The following is a 20,494-nucleotide window of genomic DNA, read 5'->3' as shown; positions in this document are numbered from 1 at the left end:
ATAAAATTATTGACTAATTTGTATTGGTGAATATCTCATTGCAAGTTTATTAACAAAGCTTAATAATATAGTTTTTGCAGTCAGGTTAATGTGACAATGTCTCCTCATAGTTTAAATAATTTCTCAAAATATGTGACTTGCCGCTGAGCCCGTTATTTAGGTATGTCAAATCTTAAAATTTGAATGTACATCCAGTCGATCTCGAGACCAAATGGGCAAAGAAAAGAAAGTTAGTCGTTTATTATCGTACAATTTCGTTCAGCTCACTTCTCGGACACATGTTATTTTTTTCCCCCACCATTATGGTCACAGAGGGTTGGTTTCAAAGATGTTTTAGTATAACAGATTCGGGGATAGGTCTTAACTCTGGGCCAACATCATCGAACAATCTCAGAAAAGCATCATTGGTTTTGTCCCTTTCTAACACATTGAAAACTGACAACTAAATAAGTCTATCTTTTTCTACAGTATCTATAGAATTGATTGGTCAAGAGAGTTAGCGCGTGATTTGAATTTAAAGAAAGAGAAACCTTTAAAATAAGAGATTAATGAAAATTTAGCGTGAAATTGCTCGCTTAAGCGTTACACACTACAGACACTAAGATAGTTTTTAAATAAAGTCAAATACAACACAACACAATACAAAACAATCAAATATTATGTTAACCGGTTTGCAAATGAACCATGGAACATGAACGTAACCTTTAAACGCAACGGAAAGACGCCGTCCTGTCACATTTCTGGCGTCAAACAGAAATAAGTCACGACTGACGTGCTCCAACGTTATTGGCTGGATCTTATAGAAAAGGAAAGACTGAACATCGATGAAAATTTCAATGTGAAAGAAAGAGAAGTTTTATAAAAGTACGTTGTACATGTTGGAACTGAACGTATGTTCTATTTACACTGTATGCCCGAATCTGTTATACTAAAACATCTTTGGTTGGTTTCAACCTAAGATGTACGCAATTTATCCACAATTTGGACGATGCAGGCTTCATGTAAATTAGATCCTACATGATTATAAAAGAATTAACAGTGGAACGAACATGATATTCTTCTTGTTAAAGAATGGTTCTTTGTCGGGACGAAGAGCTTTTTACAAAAAGAATGTTATTTCCTGAGATATTTAGTTCTAAACTTGGCCAAATTTAACGATTTTCAACATTTTTTTTATCATACTGTCCTTACTTTTTTTCAAAAAAACTCAACGTCCCGACATTAATTACTATCTTAACTGCAGTTTCACAAAATTTGAACTGATTTTTTTCACAGACAACGGAGTAATATCGAATTTTGTGAGGCCTGAAAACATACATTTTTCTGGAGGTAAATCGCCGCCTTAATCATTAATCAGTTCAACAGTTACGTAAATAAAAAAAAAACTCATTTAATCTGTCTGTTGGGGGTGAAGAAGAAAAAACACTTATTCCGCTACCAAGATTTATTTAACTCTTCTTAACACGTCGTCTATCAGTTGCCATACTTTACACTTGTCTGTTCTTAACATAATATAATTTCCTTATTTGTATTACCTATCGTTGCTATTTCTACCATACAGGGTGTTAGGTAACGTTACGGCCATAGACTAATGGGTAAATAAGGAAGGCAAACTGTCTTGGAATCCGCAATTAATTTTATTTTTTTCGTTTTAGTTAAAAAGCTACAAGGCTTTAAAGTTGACCAATAGAATGGCTTCAAATAATTTTTCAATTTTACAGAAAACCAAGTAGCTTTCGGACCAAACGAATAATTTGTCACTTTCCCGTCACATTTGAAGTTTTAAATCAGTGGCGTCAATAAAAGGAAAAAACAATAACGCAATTTTATTCAAAAAACAGACAATAAAGCAACACTACAATAGATGTTCAAAATGACCACCATCTTGTTGAACACATAATTGTAAACGACGCAACAATGTTTCCTTTTTTGTTTTGACGAACTTGATTTGTGATGTCCACAAAAATGGAACAAGTACGCCAATGATAAAAAATAAGAACTGTCAATTTGACATCAAACAAAAAATTTCCTTCAGTAACTCTGATTCAAATTTTTGTAACCTTATGCAAATTCACATTCAAAGCCTTCCAGCTCTTAAACGGTTCAAGAAAACTCGAAAAAAAACTTCGAAACATTACTTTTCACGGCTGCCTCCATCACCCCTTTTTCTATGGCCGTAACGTTACCTAACACCCTGCATATGGGCATGGAATCGAACTATGAACTATGTCAAGTCAGGTCAGGTCAGGTCAGGTCAATTTTTTTTATAAAATCCACATAAAATTAAATTATTACCGTTCTAAAGCATGCTTAAAAAAATTAGAAACAAAAGAGGAAAAACACTTTTTCCCTATTTTTAGTAGGAAATACGTGTCGAATACATAAAGTTAACGCTGAATTTGATTGTACGTTTGTATTGTGCGTATTTTCCAATTACCGTGGCGATTTTGAAATAGATTCTAGGGTACATATATCGGAAAGAAAATTCCATTTCTGTTGTGCAATTTTTTTTACAAATCTCTGAAATGGTTTAATTTAAGTATAACACATTATATAATGCATTCACGATAATTTTAGACCACAGTAGGCCATGTTTTTTTTTCATTTTGTTGGCCATCATGACTGACTAACGTGGTATCTTTACTGTCATATTTGACATGCGTCTTTCGTAAATGTTGGTTTGCCACTTTTCTGATACTAGGAAAATTGTGTTTTCCCCATTTTCCGTTTTAATCAAGTAATTAAAAGTTTAAAGGCAACAACGTCAAAGCAATTATTGCCAAAGTGCCTAAAGTAATTTCTTTGCAAATTAAACTAGCTATTAAGAAGTGCTACAAGCAATTCAGACAAGATCGGCCCGATCTAACACCGGATCAGATAAGTTTTAGGGTGACAAATATGTCGATGTCTCTTGCACCAACTTGTTTCAACAGAACTGGATTTAAGTAAGCAATCTATTGAAAAGGACAAGCCTCAACAGCAGTGAAAAGTGCAATGTTCTTATATTAAGAACTCGATCACATCATCATAGCTTAAAAAATGTGTTTTTCTACTCCTTCTAATATAAATTACTCATTACGTATTTGACAGCAGTTAAGTAATAGTCTATTTAGACTACACGTGTATTCTAAATTAATGGCGACCGAAGAAAAACCGAAAATTTAAATCAGCTACGTATCCAAAATTTTAGTTGGTAATTCACTTTGGTCAGTTCATTAAAGTGTTCAGAAGAGATATTTAAAAGTAAAATCGCTTTAAATCAGCTCTATTATCGATTTAAAAATCCAATTTTTAGTGAATTTGTTTGTGTATGGTTTGTGGATTGGCATTAGATCTAGTGGGGTGATAATTTGCAACTGTGAACGATTGCTCGTGTTGCGCAGTTCGTGGCGCAGTTTAATACAATGTCTGATGCCGAAGACGAATTTACTACGGCTACACCCCCTGAAATTACGGCCCAAGCCAACATTGTTATTAGTAATTTGCTGCCGCCAAAGTCGAAGGAAAAGTATGAATATATTTATGAAAAATTCATGAATTGGAGAAGAAAGAAAAACATAACCTCATTTTCTGAAAACGTTATTCTTGCCTATTTTGAAACTTTAGGTAAAACATTGAAACCTTCGTCATTATGGGCGACATATTCTATGTTGAGAAGTACTCTCAACATCAAGGAAAATGTTGACATTACCAAATATTTGAAATTACGTGCATACCTGAAACGAACCTCAGATGGATATAAAGCAAAAAAATCGTCAACGTTTACTTCTGAACAAATTAAACGTTTTATTGAGGAAGCTCCAGACCAAAAGTATTTGTTTTCAAAGGTAATTCATCCATCTAAACGCGACATTTTATTATAGTTATCTATTTGTAGGTTGCACTGATTATTGCTGTTTCCGGTGCATGTCGCAAAAAGGAATTAAAAGATATGCAAGTACATCATGTGAAAGACATGGGAAACGAACTTTACATCAAAATCCCTGACAGTAAAAATAAAACAGAAAGATCTTTTATTGTTTCTGGACATTTCTATGATATTTGTAAGAGGTATATGAGCCTCCGACCTGCAAATGCTGACAGTTCTCAGTACTTTTTAAACTATCAGAAAGGGCAATGCACTCGTCAAGTGGTTGGCATTAACAAGTTAGGTGATCAACCAAAAATCATTGCCAAATTTTTAAATTTGGAACATCCAGAGCAATACACAGGCCATTGCTTTAGGCGTTCTTCGGCGACAATTTTGGTTGATGGAGGAGGTGATTTAATGGCATTGAAACGCCATGGCGGATGGAAAAGCCAAGCCGTGGCTGAAGGTTATGTGGATTACTCGATGGCAGCTAAAAGACATACGTCAGATATTCTGTGTAACAGCATTGAGAACAACACACCAAATGTGGCTTATTCTCAATTTAATCGAAACGTAGAAATGGGACCATCAACCTCGAAGTGTGCGGCACCAGTTGCCCTCACTAATTGCAAAAATGTTACAATAAACATCAATAATTATTATAACACAAATAATAAATAAAAGCATTTTTTTGAAGTTTAGTTGTAATTTTCCACCGCAATCGTAGAAAAAGTATAGTACGCAACTCGAGCGTAAGGCGACTTACGTACACTCGCGAATTATTGCACTCGGCTAACGCCTCGTGCTTACAATTTTTCGCTCGTGTGTAATACGCTTCTTACCCTACACGTTACGTAATATACTATTTGAGTTGAGTGGGCGTACTGTATTTTAATTAGAGACAAGTTAATTTTTTAGTTAGTGATTTCTAGTGACCTCTAATAGTAAGATACACTGCAAAAGGGACAAACTTCAGTTTAAAAACTTTTCATACAATATAAATAACGCAAAAATAAACCTAACTATTTTTTTTTATCAATTTTAGTTATTAGTCCTTCTTGCAGCGTACACTTCAGTTATTCACATATTATGGGTCTTCGTTATGATTAAATTGTAAATATTTTTTACGATTTGTTGCTTCCCCGACAGTAACAAGTGTGACAATCAGTTCGACCAATATAATAAAGTTCCCCACTTTTGTAAAAAAAAACTGAAACGTCAAGGTAAGTAAAAATGTTATTTTATTTTATTATCAAAGGAATTGATACAGAAATGAAAAAAATATTGCAATGAAATTTGACTTTACATAAAAACATTATTTATGCAGATGAATCGGACTAGAACATCAAAACCATCCGAGGAACAAAGAGGGAGCTTGGTTAGCTATATGGAGGAGCACCTGAATTTTGCACAAAGAAAGGAAGGGGACAACACAAAAGTTGCCCAATTATGGGACCAACTAGTGTTGTCCCTCAATTCCATTGGTGGTGGGGCCACCAAGACGAGAAAACAGTGGCAGAGGGTTTGTACAATAAAAATTGTGAGTGGTCTGTAACTAAACAATTCTTAAAATAGTTTTGGAGTGATTGGAAGGTCGCGACAAAACTGAAAGTGGCCCGCGTTGTAGAAAGGCAACGAGAAAGAGGTCTTCCAGCCAATGTGGAGGGACTCTCCGATTTGGAGAGGAGGATCCTCCACATAATGGGGACCCATTACGCTGGGGATGGCAGAACGCCAGAACTTGGTGTTCATGTTCCACCACAGGTAACTTATCCATTACTGCTTCTAAAAACTTATATGTATATACAATATGAAGCCTATTGTACTGTAGGCCACTATAAAGGAAGCAATGATTCATGTAGATAACGTTTGATTGCTGAAATTTCGAATTTGGAGAAACCAATGGAAAGAGTGTGCTCACTAATCATTGATGACATGTCTATTAAAGAAAAACTACATTATAATAAAGCGGAAGATCAAATACAAGGTGTCCCAGAACTCGCGCCCCAGAGAGCAAGGGAGGGTGTCGACAGCAATACAGATGGTAAATTTCAAAACAAAAATTGACTAAGTTTAATAGTATTCGAGAACTGATAAAAAGTTAACAACCAATCCCGAAAGCTTATTCGAGAAGTGGACTAGATGGCCATCCCAATTTCCTAGGCAACGAGAGTCTAATGCTTAACTGACCAATGGATGATAGTATGTGTCCATAGTTACCAATTTTCAAATTCTGTTCGGCTTCGGGATTGGCTACAGTTTTTTTGTCTTACCTCGGTTATTTTTTTGAGTTAAAAAATTATGGTTTCAAAATTTTGGTTCAGAATTGTTGCCTCCATAAGCCCTTTCTCTCTGGGGCGCGAGTTCTGGGACACCTTGTATATGGGCTAGATAAAATGGACCGATCGGTCAGAAACCTCAGATAGCCAATCAAATGCTGTTTTGTGGTTCATGGGCTATCCACGAAGTATACTATTCCAGCAGGGTACTTCTTTCACGCAAAATTAACCACAGCACAGTTTACTGCTTTAACTTTAAGCATTTTGAAGCTTTTAAGTGGTTTTATCGTTTTACGACTCGTTACTGACAATCACGCTTCGAATATTGCCTTGTTCTTGAATTTCTTGAAAAAATTGCATCAACTTCAACAAGGATTGCCGATAAAACCGGTCAGATATTTGACCAAAAAACATTCTACAAATTTCGATAAAATGAATGTTTTAAGAGCAGTACAAGTCTTTTCACCACCGGTAACGGCATCAATAAAATTTCTGATGGAGGAAGAACACCATGAATTTCAAGATTCAATGTGATAAAATCGAACACATTGGTTCTTTAAACAGCGACGTTGCACCCTATGTCGATGTAACGGATGAAAGACTCCAGTGGTTGGATGAAACATTTCCAAATTATATTGATGACATTCAGCAGACTTCAGAGAGTGTCGGAGCTTGGGGCCTTTCAAAAGAAACAGCTCATGCTATGAAATTTACCTCCAGAAGTACGAGCCTTTGCATTAAATTTCTCTTGGAGCAAGTAGGATTTTACTACGTCCTCACGCGTTCTTTTAGCTCTGACGCTGTCGCGGCTATGTTCTCACATGTTCGGATTAAAGGAAGTACAACCGATGTCAGAGCGGCTGAATACGCTCTCAGACAAATTCTTCGTTGTGGTATTGTCAAGGCGTCCACGTCTTCTAATATTGCAAGTAACTTTGATTATACCAGCTCAGCAGCTATGGATGAGAAAGAAGAACAGAATAAATAGTTGCTGGTATTACCAGAAACCTTAAATTTTCACATCCAACGATTATCTTCGCAAATAGCTACAGATGAGAGCATTTATTCGGCGTCAGTGGCGTTCGTTGCTCGATATATGTATCATTAAAAAAATTGATAAATTAATTCACTGCGATAATTGTTTAACGCCCCTACTGTGCACTACAATTCCAGGGCCGCTAATGAAACTCATTATGTTACAAGACCATGGAAAGCTGAATTATCCTAGTTCAGATCAGATCTTGTTCCTCAAATTTTACCTTTCATCAAACACATAAAAGCTGGTAGACAGTTAAGTGAAATCCTTGGACCTCCTCTACAACAAAACCCTCTTCTTAACTGCGTCGATCTTAAAAATGAATTATGTGACCTTTATTGTCCACTCCATTGTAAAGCCTATTTTGGACAACATCTGCAGAGAAAATACAGATAATCTGAAGAAAAGATCTATAACCTTTAAGGCCACAAGTAGAAAAGTTTTGAAGTTGTAAGTTTCGTTGATTTTTCCCTTTTTCTTTACCATTGTGTTCCTGTTCATTTTATATTATGTACTCCAAATAAATATTAGTGGTCAACCATTCTTGTCGATTTACTTTTTCTGTTCAAAAACTACTTTTATCGTTGACCTCTTATTAATGTCGATATTAATGAATCAGTTTGTCTGAAAAAGGATGCGTTAATGGGTGTCATTAACGCTCTCTTTTTCATTATGCAGCTCTTTTTTAATTTTGACATTTTGACACATGCAACCAGAAATACACACAGAAATAAAACAAAAACTACGGCATTATCTTCAACTATGTTTCTATTTCTGAATATTTACAACGAAATTATTAATACTACAATTATTTAAGGTTAAAAATGGAAGAGTTATTGCGCTGTGAACATCATTCACTTGCACTTTATCGAATTGGTTTGAGGTTATGTTCAGTTCCACTGAAGAAGTGGTGTTTTCAGTTAAAGGAGTGGTCATTTCAGTTAAAGGAGTCTGGTCCCTGAAAGAAGTGGAAGTTGAGGTGGAGGAAGTGGCTGTGTGTAGAAAATAACTGTTTTGAAATGTTTATTTTATTTTGGATCGAATCCTCGATGTAGCCCTCCGCAACTTTAGTTGATTTCCACCCCCCATGTCTTTTTATGGCCGCAAAATCAGCCCCTGAATCTGACAATATTGAGGCAGACGATCTGCGCAAGCAATGTCCGGTATAGAGTTGTGGTTGATCAAGTTTTAGAAATTGTGCAACTGTACATGGTAGTTTGGAAAATGTGTTAATGCCCACAGGGTTAGTGCTGCATTTATTGTTTCTGTAGTGTACAAAGAATCGTGTGTGTTTTGTATGCTTTGGTCTCAGTGTTACATATTTTCTGATTAATTTTAAGAATGAACTTTGATCGCTATCCACAATTGTAAAAATTCTTTTCTCTTTTGTTTTTGTTCTTAATCCTGGGATGGTAATTAAAAATTTTGATTCTAGGTCTTCAACATTACTGGTTTGTAACTCCAGAAGTTCATGCTTTCTTAGCGCCCCTGCTATTCCAAAAATTAGTGCGACCTATAAAGTGGTTTGTTATTACAAATTTAAATTTAAACCCTTTGTTTACCTTTATCATTAAGAACAGATTGTTAGGAGCTTCTACAATGAATTGTAGTACCTGTTCTTTTTCTAAAATTTTAGATTTTTTTGGTACATATCCTTCAGTCTGCCTTTTTATGTACATTATCAATTTGTTAAAGTTTCCAATCTCAATATTGTTTTTTATCCGAAGAGTCGATTTTAACATCGAAAATTTTGGCCAAACGCTCGCTATCAGACCTTTTTTTGCAATTTCCGAAAAATATGCCAGGAAAACGGGCTCTATGTAGTTGGTTATATCTTGCTTGGTACACCAGTCACAAAATTCATTGTAAGTCTTTTCGTAAACATCCCGACTTTTACTCGGTAATAAACTTGAACATGCATCGTTTGCGCTTTGGACCACTGCAGCCGGTAGGGTATTATCACAATTTTCCAGGTCTATAATTACGACTTCAGCAACAACTTTTTCAAAATGGTGACACTTGTTGATAAAATTCGCATGTCATTTTTTTCAATGGTAACTATGTTTTTTTATCATAATGATTTTTCCGTGAAACTCTTGCCCATTTTGTCACCCAAATAAAGGTATTGTGTGGTCAACGATAAAACGTTGTAATAAACTCGTTTGTTAATGGGCGATTAATGATCTCCACTATTAAAGACACTCACTCGCTTCGCTCGTTCGTGCTTTAAACAGTGTCGATCATTAATCGCCTTCATTAACAAACTAGTTTATTAAATAACTATTATGTAGCAGACATATGTATAGTAATTTATTAACATACAGCTAGTCCATGGGCTAGTTCTTTACAATATCTATGCAGAATGTGTGGATTTTCATTTCCAGAAGGAGCAAAATAACAATTTTAGCTAACAAAAACTTTCAAAACGAGAAAATTTATCAAAATGCTTACATTGCTTTTAAGCTATGAGCAATAATTGTCTAGAATAACAAACTTAAATATAAGAAAGGCATCTTTTTAGACTGAAATGATTGAATAAAAAAAGTCTTCAGTTAATTCTGACAGCACAGTGTCATTTTGATAGACGTTTATTAGTGAAAACTTGTGCCAAGAGATGCCTACACTCACCGTATGCAATCAAAGTCATTTTACAACAATGAAAAGTTATCCTTTGAGACGGCCAAATATTAAAATTCAGTGGGCCATGGTAGAGCGACATGCCATCCACGAAATTATTTAAAGTTTCCGACTTTATACCCCACATCAGATCGGCAATTTGATGTCTTTTTTAAATGCACTTTGCGTTTACTTTAATGAATTAGATTAATTTCGTGACTGGAGTATCTTTTTGTGGTATGCATTTCGCATCAAAGCGTTGCACCGATGAAAAAGAAAAGCTTTAATGAACTTACCGGTTACAGAACAGGAAATTTCTTGCTTCTTGTAGTTTGTCCATGCTGCACACAACCATTTCGGTCTGTTTTAAACAAAACACTCGACACAAGCACTTTCCTGCTTCGAACACGCTTTCAACTTTCAACTGTCAAATTTATTCCAACAACGTGAAGTACGGCGCATGTGGCGTGAAGATAGCGACCGGCTAGTTCGAGCGGTCACCACGGTTGATTTATTAATCAGTGTACAGACTGTTCAAACTAAATACAAGATGTTTATAAATGTTTCTAACATCAAGGGAGGCTCTGTCGTACACCATTTTGCCGCTTTGTTTTCATAGTGAATCTTGAAAATTATTTATAATGTTATTTACGTCAATGACGTTTCAGTTACAGTTTTGTGCCCAATTTTTTGATTTTCAGGTTTTAAACCACAGCTAGAACAGTTTATTTCTCAAACCTTACTTTGCTCCATGTTTGAGGTTAACTGCAAATATCAGTTAAAAAGTGGAAACCCACATTTGTAATGAGCGGCAAATTTCTTTGACATTTACATGCTAGAAACATTCATAAACACTTTGTATATGTAAACACGCGGATAGAAAAAGATAGTCGCTACCATAGGCGTCGAAAATGGGAATTTTGATGTCAGATTACAGTGGTTGTTTAATCGCTTAAACAGATTAATAATTTTTACTATTTGCCAAAATGCAATATGTGCATTTTTGTCGTTCAGCAGGTTCTTCAACCCGGTCAGTGACCAGCAGCAATCGTACATGTAGGCAATATTACGAAATTGTCTACTACTCATAATTAAGTTCAATGTATTATTAAGTTTTTAATCATCACAATTTTTTATAAAATAAATTCAGTATAGAACCAACAGTCGTTCGATCTACTCCCCAACCCCCTTTAACATGGTCCTTCGAGCAAAAGAATTTTAAAAATTTTGAGCCGTGGAAGTTGACTTGTAAGAAGCTCAACATACTAAACAAAAAACTTTTTGAACACTTTTAAATTCGGGTACGTGACGCCCAGTCGGCCGCGTAGCGAAAGTACTTTTTTATTTTGTGAATCGTGAGTGCAAGTGACGAGCGATTCAAGTGACACAATGCCTACACGACAGCAATCAACAGCAGAAGATGAGAGAAAATTAAAAGACCAGGCAAGACGGATGGAGATGTTAAAAGAAGACATCAGCAGTGCCAAGCTGGCAACGGATGGCTTCAAGCAATATCTGGATGACATAAAAAGGCAATGGATGACTATAATGGACAACGATGTGGAGATTAACCGAATAGAAGAAGAAGGAAGATCTTCAAAATACTTTACTGAACACTGGTTTGACAAGATGCGTACAATGTATCGAAACAGCATTATTGAACTGGATCAGAAAATACGCAGTCAGGAGAACACCAGTTCACAAGGAATAACCAACAACAATGGGTTGCTACCAAAGTTGAAAATTCCAATTTTTGACGGAAGATACGTGGAATGGCCGACGTTTGCGGATATCTTCAATCAAGTCATTCACAATAATGGGAACTTGAGTAACGTTGAAAAGATTCAATTCCTAAAAACAAGCGTAAAAGGGGAGGCGCTGAAGGCAGTTCAGCACTTTGAAATTACTGAGACAAATTACGAGTGTGCCTGGAATGAGCTAAAGTCCAGGTACGACAACAAGCGACGAATTGTAAATCAACTGATAAACAAAATTCTACTGCTACCAACTTCAAAGAATGAGTCTGCAGATGAATTGAAAGAAATCTACAACACAGTAAGGGAGTGTTTGGAGGCGTTGAAAATGCAAGGAGTTCAAACAGATTCTTGGGATGCCATCGTGATGTGTATCATCGCAAACAAATGGGATACAAGAACAAATGAACTATTTGAATCATCGTTGACGAACGCCTTCGACATTCAAGGTTTGGAGATGGTCCTAAATTTCATCATGCGAAGATTTCAAGCCATGGAAGCGTCGGGACATATTACCAACAAAGGCACAAGGACAGTGGAGAAACCTGTATGGGAGCCGTCGCACTCCAAGGCAAACTGTAAGTACTGTAATATGCCACATTTGATATACACTTGTAAAAAATTTAAGGAGCTAAACAGTTCCCAGCGGTTGAAATTTATTAAAGACAAAAAACTATGTTTTAACTGTTTAAATCACGAGTACGGTCAAAAATGTTTTTCCGTAAACAAATGTCGGGTATGTGACAAAAATCATCATTCGTTAATTCATTCAGAAGAGCGAAAACCTGTTGTCTCAACTAAGCATGTTGAAAAATCGGTTAAGGTGACTAATCATTTAGCGTGTAAAGACAGAAATGCGATATTAGCAACTGCATTAATTAGGGTAATGAACTCAGGTAAGGGATTCGAATACTTGAGGGCGTTAATTGATCCAGGGTCTCAAGCAGCATTTGTTACTGAAGAGGCTGCAAGCTTATTGGGTCTACCAAGAGAGAAGATCAACGCTGAGGTAATGGGTCTTGGTGATTCAAAACAACGTACGAGTCATCATAAAATAACCGCGATTTGTAAACCTAGAACATCAAGTAATTTCAAGATTGTCACTGAATTATTTGTGTTGCCAAAACTTACAAGTAATGCACCAAGTCAACCAGTTGACTTCGTGGAGTCTGAGTGGGAAAATTCCATAATTGCTGATCCTTCGTTTTATAAACCAGGACCCATTGACATAATCTTAGGAGTCCGCGAGTATCAGAGCATGTTACTGAACGGAGTTAAGAAGACAAATAATGGGTTAGTCGGTCAAAACACAGAATTGGGTTGGATAATTTTTGGGGCCACGGAGAAATCTGACAGTAAAGATGTGAAGGTGGTTACGATGATGAATAGAACAGAAACTGATATAGATCTTTCGCGATTCTGGGAACTAGAAGAAGTGACATCATCTCGACAATTTTCTAAGGAAGAAGAGGTGTGTGAAAAACATTTTCATGAAACAACAATTCGAAACTCAGACGGAAAATATGTTGTTAGTATTCCGATGAAAGACGGTGACCTAGAGCTCGGTGAGTCAAGGCCGCGTGCAATGGCAAGATTACTGCAATTAGAGAATCGCTTAGAACAGCAAGAAAACAATAACAAAGAGTACAATGAATTTATGAAGGCATATGTTGATCTAGGTCACATGGTTGAAGTGCCGAGACAGGACGAAGAAAAAGGTAAATATTACATTCTTCACCATCACGTGATAAGAGAAGAAAGTACTACAACGAAACTAAGGGTTGTGTTTGATGCGTCGTCCAAAACAACGAACGGGAAAAGTCTCAATGACATCATGCTAACAGGTCCGAGAATTCAAGAAGAGTTATTTGACATTCTACTTCGATGGAGAAGCAAGAAGATTGCTTTTACTGCGGACATTGAAAAGATGTATCGGCAGATACTCATGGATGTGGAAAGTCAAGAGTATCATCGGATACTTTGGAGATTTACGAAAACAGAACCTGTAAAAGAATATAGGCTAGCCACAGTGACATACGGAACCAGAGCTGCTCCGTACTTGGCAGTCAGAACGATTCAACAGCTGGCCAGAGACGAAATGCACAGATTTCCAATGGCAGCAAAGATGGTACTAAAAAACTGCTACGTAGATGATGTCTTATCAGGTGCTGACACAGCACAGGAAGCATCAGTGTTACAAGGTGAATTGATCGAGCTATTTAAATCAGGAGGATTTAATCTACGCAAATGGTGTAGTAATAGCACACGATTGTTAGAGAATTTACCAGCAGAGTTGAGAGACAAGGAAGCAGTAGAGCTGACTGAAGATGATGTAAAAAAATCACTGGGAATTTATTGGATTCCATACGACGACACAATCAACTTTAAAATCACAAAAAACGACAAGGACAATGGAAAACTAACAAAAAGAATAATTGCATCTGAAATCGCCAAACTTTTTGATCCACTGGGACTACTATCACCTGTAGTCATCACAGGAAAGTTACTGATCCAAGAGCTTTGGAAGTGTGAAAGTAAATGGGATGAAGCAGTACCATCAACGATTGCAGATAAATGGAACAAATTCTACAGGAAGTTGAAAGAAGTTGAAGAAATTACAATTGATCGATGGACGCACCATCACCAGGGACTTAAAAGTACAGAGATACATGGATTTTGCGATGCTTCGGAGAAAGCTATAGGTGCAGCAGTGTACCTTAAAGTAACTGATGACGAGGACAATGTCAAGATAACGTTACTGGCAGCGAAATCTAAGGTGGCACCGTTAAAGACTAAAAGTACCCTTCCGAGACTTGAACTGTGTGCTGCGTTGTTGCTATCAAAACTAATGAAGAGAGTAATTGAATCATTACAATTCATCAACAACAAAATGCATGCCTGGACCGACTCCATGATAACATTATGTTGGATAAGAGGTGAAGCAACAAGGTGGAAAACATTTGTAGCAAATCGTGTTACTGAGATCAACCAACTCACAAGTGGAGCAGAATGGCATCACGTCAGATCGGAAGAAAATCCAGCTGATGCAATCACAAGAGGATTGACCCCAGAGAAAATGGTCAACAACGAATTATGGTGGAACGGTCCTAAGTGGCTAAAATTTGAAGATGAGAATTGGCCAAAAAACGAAAACGTTCCATCCACACAATTAGAGCAAAGGAAATGCTTGCATGTACAAGTTAAGAATAAAGACATGAACAAGATCCATGAACATTGGTCATCGCTAATAAAGGCAAAACGAGTCATAGCGTACTGCATGAGGTTCATCCACAATCTGAAAAATCCGAAGATGATTGGTCCATTAAAGGTGCAAGAACTAGAACAAGCTCTCAATTATATGATTAAAAGTGAGCAAAATGACACTTTTATTGACGAAATTCGCGAACTCAACAAATCAAGGAACATAAGCAAACAAAGTTGTTTATCAACATTACACCCATTCGTAGATAAAAATGGAATACTGCGAGTAGGTGGTCGTTTGGAACATTCATTACTAAGATACGACGAAAAACACCCAATCATCATCTCAGGGAAAGGTCGTCTAGCACAGATGATTGCAACAGATGCCCATTTGCAAACGTTGCATGGTGGAAATCAACAAACGCTAGCGTACACGAGAAGGATGTATTGGATTACAGGTGGAAAGAAAACAATCAAGAAAATAATAAACAACTGCACTGTCTGTACAAGATACAAAGCTAAAACAGCCCAACAATTAATGGGTCAATTACCAGCAATCAGGGTGAATCCAGCTCCAGCATTTTTAAACACAGGCATCGATTATGCTGGCCCTATTCAAGTGAGGGCAACGAAGGGCAGAGGCCATAAGTCGACAAAGGGTTATATAGCGGTATTTGTTTGTCTAACCACAAAGGCAATTCATCTCAAAGTAGTGAGCGACATGAGCGCAGAATCTTTTATGGCTGCACTTAAAAGATTTACAGCACGCAGAGGGCCAAGTGCAAACATCTATTCAGACAATGGTACTACTTTCATAGGTGCAAGTGGATTACTCGAACAACAAGTTCAAGAAATGATACAAGGATCAACAATAACAGATGAATTGGCGAATAAGGGAACACAATGGCACTTCATACCTCCAAGCGCACCCCACTTTGGTGGAATCTAGGAGGCAGGCGTAAAATCGACAAAACATCATCTTAAACGTGTGGTCGGAGAATCCACACTTACATACGAAGAGCTAACTACGCTGTTGCATCAAGTTGAAGCTTGCTTAAATTCGCGACCCTTATGTAGACTCACTGAAGAGATGAACGACTCATCGGTGCTGACGCCAGGGCATTTTTTAATTGGAAGAGAGTTACTGTCGCCAGCAAGTCCAAACGCCGTTGACGATGAGCTGCTATTAGAAGGGCGATGGAAAATCATTCAAAAGATGAAGAAAGATTTTTGGAAGGCGTGGTCAACAGACTACTTGAACCAATTGCAACAAATGTATAAGTGGAAGAATCAAGAAAGCAATGTCAAGGTGGGACAAGTGGTGTTGATAAAGGAAGATAACGTTAGTCCAAGTAAATGGCCACTAGCACGAATTACAGATACACATGCAGATAATCAAGGCGTAGTACGAGTAGCAACAGTGAAAAGAGCAGAAGGCGCGGAGTTGAAACGTCCAATTCACAAACTGATTCCCCTACCGGGAGAAGATGAAGAAAAGGGAAAATTACAAAGGAGAGAAACAAAAACAGAACAAACTCAACAAAAAAGAAACTACACAAACTGCTCGCGATGGAAAGTAGTGACGATAGCGTTGTTGTTTCTACTACATTTTGGGAAGGCAAGGGCAGAGAAGATGTATAACATAGAATATCCAGAGCCTGGATTCTATATTGAACACCTCGGAACTGCAAGAATTGATAGAGGATTACTCAAGGTTGAAATACAATTTGAAGATTCAAAATGGAAGAACGACTCTCTAACAGGACAAAGCATAGTACGGGAGATAAAAAAATTATGTCAGAAAATGAATGAGCTGGCTGAAGACATCGAATGTAAGACATTAATCAATCATCTTGAACAGGAAACAAGACAGTTGGAATGGATCAAAAAGGGCTTAGACATTACAACAAGAAACAGACAAAAAGAGGAGTTTTTGGCACCATTTTAACGTCAATTTTTGGTGTAAATGATGAGGTGTACAGGAACATCGAATCATTAGCCAACAATCAAAAGGATCTTATTCAAGCATCAAATCAACAAACAAGGTTCATGTTACACGCACTAACGAAATTCAACGAAACAGAAATTCGGATAAACGAAAGGTTGAAACAATATCAAGTAAAATTAGGTAAGGCCTTAGAAGCGGTAGAAGGAATGCAATATTGGTACAGCAAGGTAGAGAGATCCAAGTTAGAAATCCACATGCTAAGTGTTTATCAAGTAGCAAACAATTTTATACAAGAAGTATTACAACACTATCGTAGTTTATCTCGACTACAAGTGAGTGAAGGAAATCTGTATGAAATAATCTCACCTGCACAGTTACAAGAAGCGTTAGAGGAAGCCGGAAAAAGGTTACCACAAAACATCGAAATTGTGTCACAACCAATAATACGAGAAGAAGTTCGTCATGAAAACAACATCACGTCGGTGTATGGATATTTTGCAATGGCAGAAATTGTTGAATTTGAACTTGTGAAGCCGAATCCGATTCCAATAAAAATCAAAAACAATACCTACTGGGAATTAGATGTAGATACAGACATCATTGCAATTGACTACGACACACAACGGTACTTTCAAATCAGTGAAACGGATTTAAAAAATTGCATACTGAAAAGAAAACAAACATACATATGTTCCCCATCCATAATTCGAAGCATTGAGAATAATCCGAATTGTGTGATCGACACGCTATACAACAGGACAGACATATCATCAAATTGTCCAGTCAAAAAAAAGAAAATTACGTCAATAATGTGGAAAAGATTATACACTAAAAATACATGGTTGTTTGTCACGCCAGTCATTACAAAAATTGCAGTGATCTGCAATGGAAAAAGAGAAGAAACCAAAATTCAAACATACGGAATAATCTCAATTGCACAGCATTGTGTAATAACGACAAAGAAGACCTTACTAACAGCGAAAATAGTAGAAACTCTACCAGTAGTAGGTGGTTACATCCGACCGGTCGCGGTAAATTTGACTATGTCAAAAACTAGAACTGGAACCCGGAGACTGGATGAAGAAGAAATACAACCAGACGACAATCTCAAAGATTTATGGGAAGAGGAACAAGAGGACATCATTCGACAGTCACAAGCATTCTCACGACAAGCATGCTTGCAGCAATTGGAATAACAATTGGAGTGACAATTTGGACAGTGAAGAAATTAAGGGAAAAAAGAAGAAACTCAAGAGGCAAGCGTCAGCAAAAGGCCGAGGCAGGTGTTGAGTTGAGGCCTCTGAATCGATTAGTAGCAGATCCTCTAGAAGGATTCGAGTCTCTTAGTTTGGGAACTAATACATAGTGTAGAAATTGGTGGAATTTAAATTAGCGGTAAAATAAGTTGGGGTTTTTTAATTAAATATTATTGGATAGTTAGAAAATATGGCATTTTACGATATTTACGTTCAACACTTTTACTTTTACTTTAAAACAATTACTTTTTTTACTTTTATGTTGTCTATAATGTGAATAGAATACTGTGGTCAGCAATTGTTGCAGATGTACTATGGACACCCTGACCACACACAACACGGCACACAAGAAGAATCTCTGACGTACAGGAAGCGATCACCGACAAGGATGTGTCCAGTTCCAGTCGTCGAGTCGCCAATATGTTTAATCGCTTAAACAGATTAATAATTTTTACTATTTGCCAAAATGCAATATGTGCATTTTTGTCGTTCAGCAGGTTCTTCAACCCGGTCAGTGACCAGCAGCAATCGTACATACTCATAATTAAGTTCAATGTATTATTAAGTTTTTAATCAGCACAATTTTTTATAAAATAAATTCAGTATTGAACCAACAGTCGTTCGATCTACTCCCCAACCCCCTTTAACAGTGGTAGTTGCAGGCTTTCGCAGTCAAAAAGAAAAAAACTCTGCAGGATGATTAGTTTTGATTGTGCGTTCAATTTATAATTTAAAGATACCATTAGTAAAGGTAAACGCGAACCAAAATCTTTGAGTTGTAAACACCTGTACTGTCAAAACTCATATAATTATAACAGTTGACAGAGATAACTTCTAGATGCATTTTTCTACTCCTGAGAACTTGTCTGGTCGACTTTGGAACCTGGTTCGTGTAGATGCCGCTACTTGTCAAAAGGCGCTCGATTTAAAAACTGGTCTGGGGTTTCATTATTCAAAGCACGACCTAACTGTATATCTACGGCCTGTGCATAATCTCATTTCCCCGTATCAAGAATGTTTCCGAGAAAACGCATTTTTTTGCCGAGGAGGGCGCTACTGCTCGGGCGCTTTTGACAAATTGAATTTTGGGATTATAGTCGGAATTTTGCATTAACCAAACACTTTAGACGAGAAAGTTCCCCTAAGAGGGCCGGGATTAAATTTGGAAGGTTTGAAACTTTGCTAAAACTTTCCCCCACAATTGTGAGATACCGCTGCGGTCGCTGCAAATGCCACGTGAATGATTCTAATGATTCTGATTGGCCGAACTGGTTGCTAGGAGCATTGGGCGTTATGGTTGTTACAAACTTACAAACTGCGCAGACAAATGTGTGGTGTTGTCACATTATCATTCTCCAAAACGTTCAAATCAGTTGTAAATCCGAGCCCAAGAATTGATTTAACAGTAATTGAAGCCAGAGGACATCAATTTTCTACATTACGTACATCAGGTCCAGGTACCATCATCAGCTATAAAGAATAAACAAACTGAACTGTTTTCATCAGGAATGAACAAGTTCTTCATTAACAAAATATCGAAGATAATATGCCAGGAAAGAAAGGTATACTAAAATAATGATTCCCTAAACCGAGTTAACACATTCAATTATCTAGGAATAAACAAGAGATTCTCTTGTCCAGATGAACAGGCACAAAATGGAAGGATGAACGCTCAAAATAAAGGACAATGTAAAGTTTTGAGATGTGGACTTATACATAGATGGATAGACCAGAGTTCTAGCGAAAAATCGCCAAGAAGAATGAATAACGAAACCGATAATCAATCAACAGGAAGAAACTGGAAAATGTTATCAGTGAATGGATCACACCGTGGGAAAACTAGTCGTTTGCAAGATTGGCTGTTCCCAACATACATAAAACTATTCAAGAACATCAGTTAAAGTGCAGTGTACGTACTACTAAGAAATAAAAATTACAACAGCGATTTTTGGGTTATTTGATCTTAAGTGAAACTACAATAAAAATAATAGTAATACTAATCGTAATTCAATTTTAATTCTCCCCACAAACACTTTGGCGCTAGTGTTTTCATTCCGCCTACTACACCGTACTTACTCATCTAAAGTGTTTGATTTATGGAATTTTGTAACTTTGGTTTAACTCCGCCCACATAAACAAATGACGATTTGAATTTGTCGAATCAAGGAATGGCTGGCCTCCTTTACCCAACATAATAAAAAATCTGACAACTAAAGTGTCACACGTGTCAAGAAGATTTGCAGTTTTGCGGGAATTCAATTAATCGTGTAAACTTCGTCGATTTTGATGGTGTTTCGTCTTCTAATTTTTGGATATTTCTACTCCGGCTTTTCGCAAATATCAACGAACTATCAAAATGTTGCAGAGTAAATCAGACTTTCAGCTAAAATTCAATTGGCCCAAAAGGTAGGCGGAGTTAAACCAAAGTTATAAAATTCTGACTATAGTAAGTTTTTTGACTTTTGAAAGCTACAAAAAACACAAACGTAGAACAAAGTAACGATCGTAAACAGAGCACACAACGAAAACTTGAAAAAGCGACAAACAACGTGTA

General features: G+C 36.9%; 1 protein-coding gene across 1 annotated transcript; it reads left to right on the top strand.

Annotated features, from left to right (window-relative positions):
- Positions 1–19,335: 19,335 nt before the first annotated feature.
- Positions 19,336–19,841, top strand: LOC148176411 (uncharacterized). Its single transcript, XM_088035097.1, has 2 exons — positions 19,336–19,502; positions 19,555–19,841. The coding sequence occupies exons 1-2, from the start codon at positions 19,487–19,489 to the stop codon at positions 19,839–19,841; spliced, it is 303 nt and encodes a 100-aa protein (XP_087891223.1). The 5' UTR covers positions 19,336–19,486.
- Positions 19,842–20,494: the final 653 nt, after the last annotated feature.

This window comes from Gnatocerus cornutus, chromosome 4 (genome assembly GCF_029298725.1).
Source record: "Gnatocerus cornutus isolate USDA-ARS CGAHR chromosome 4, icGnaCorn1.1, whole genome shotgun sequence".
In the NCBI taxonomy this organism is placed as follows: domain Eukaryota; kingdom Metazoa; phylum Arthropoda; class Insecta; order Coleoptera; family Tenebrionidae; genus Gnatocerus; species Gnatocerus cornutus.
The sequence above is the reverse complement of the archived record's forward strand: the minus strand, read 5'-3'. Positions and strand labels throughout refer to the sequence as shown.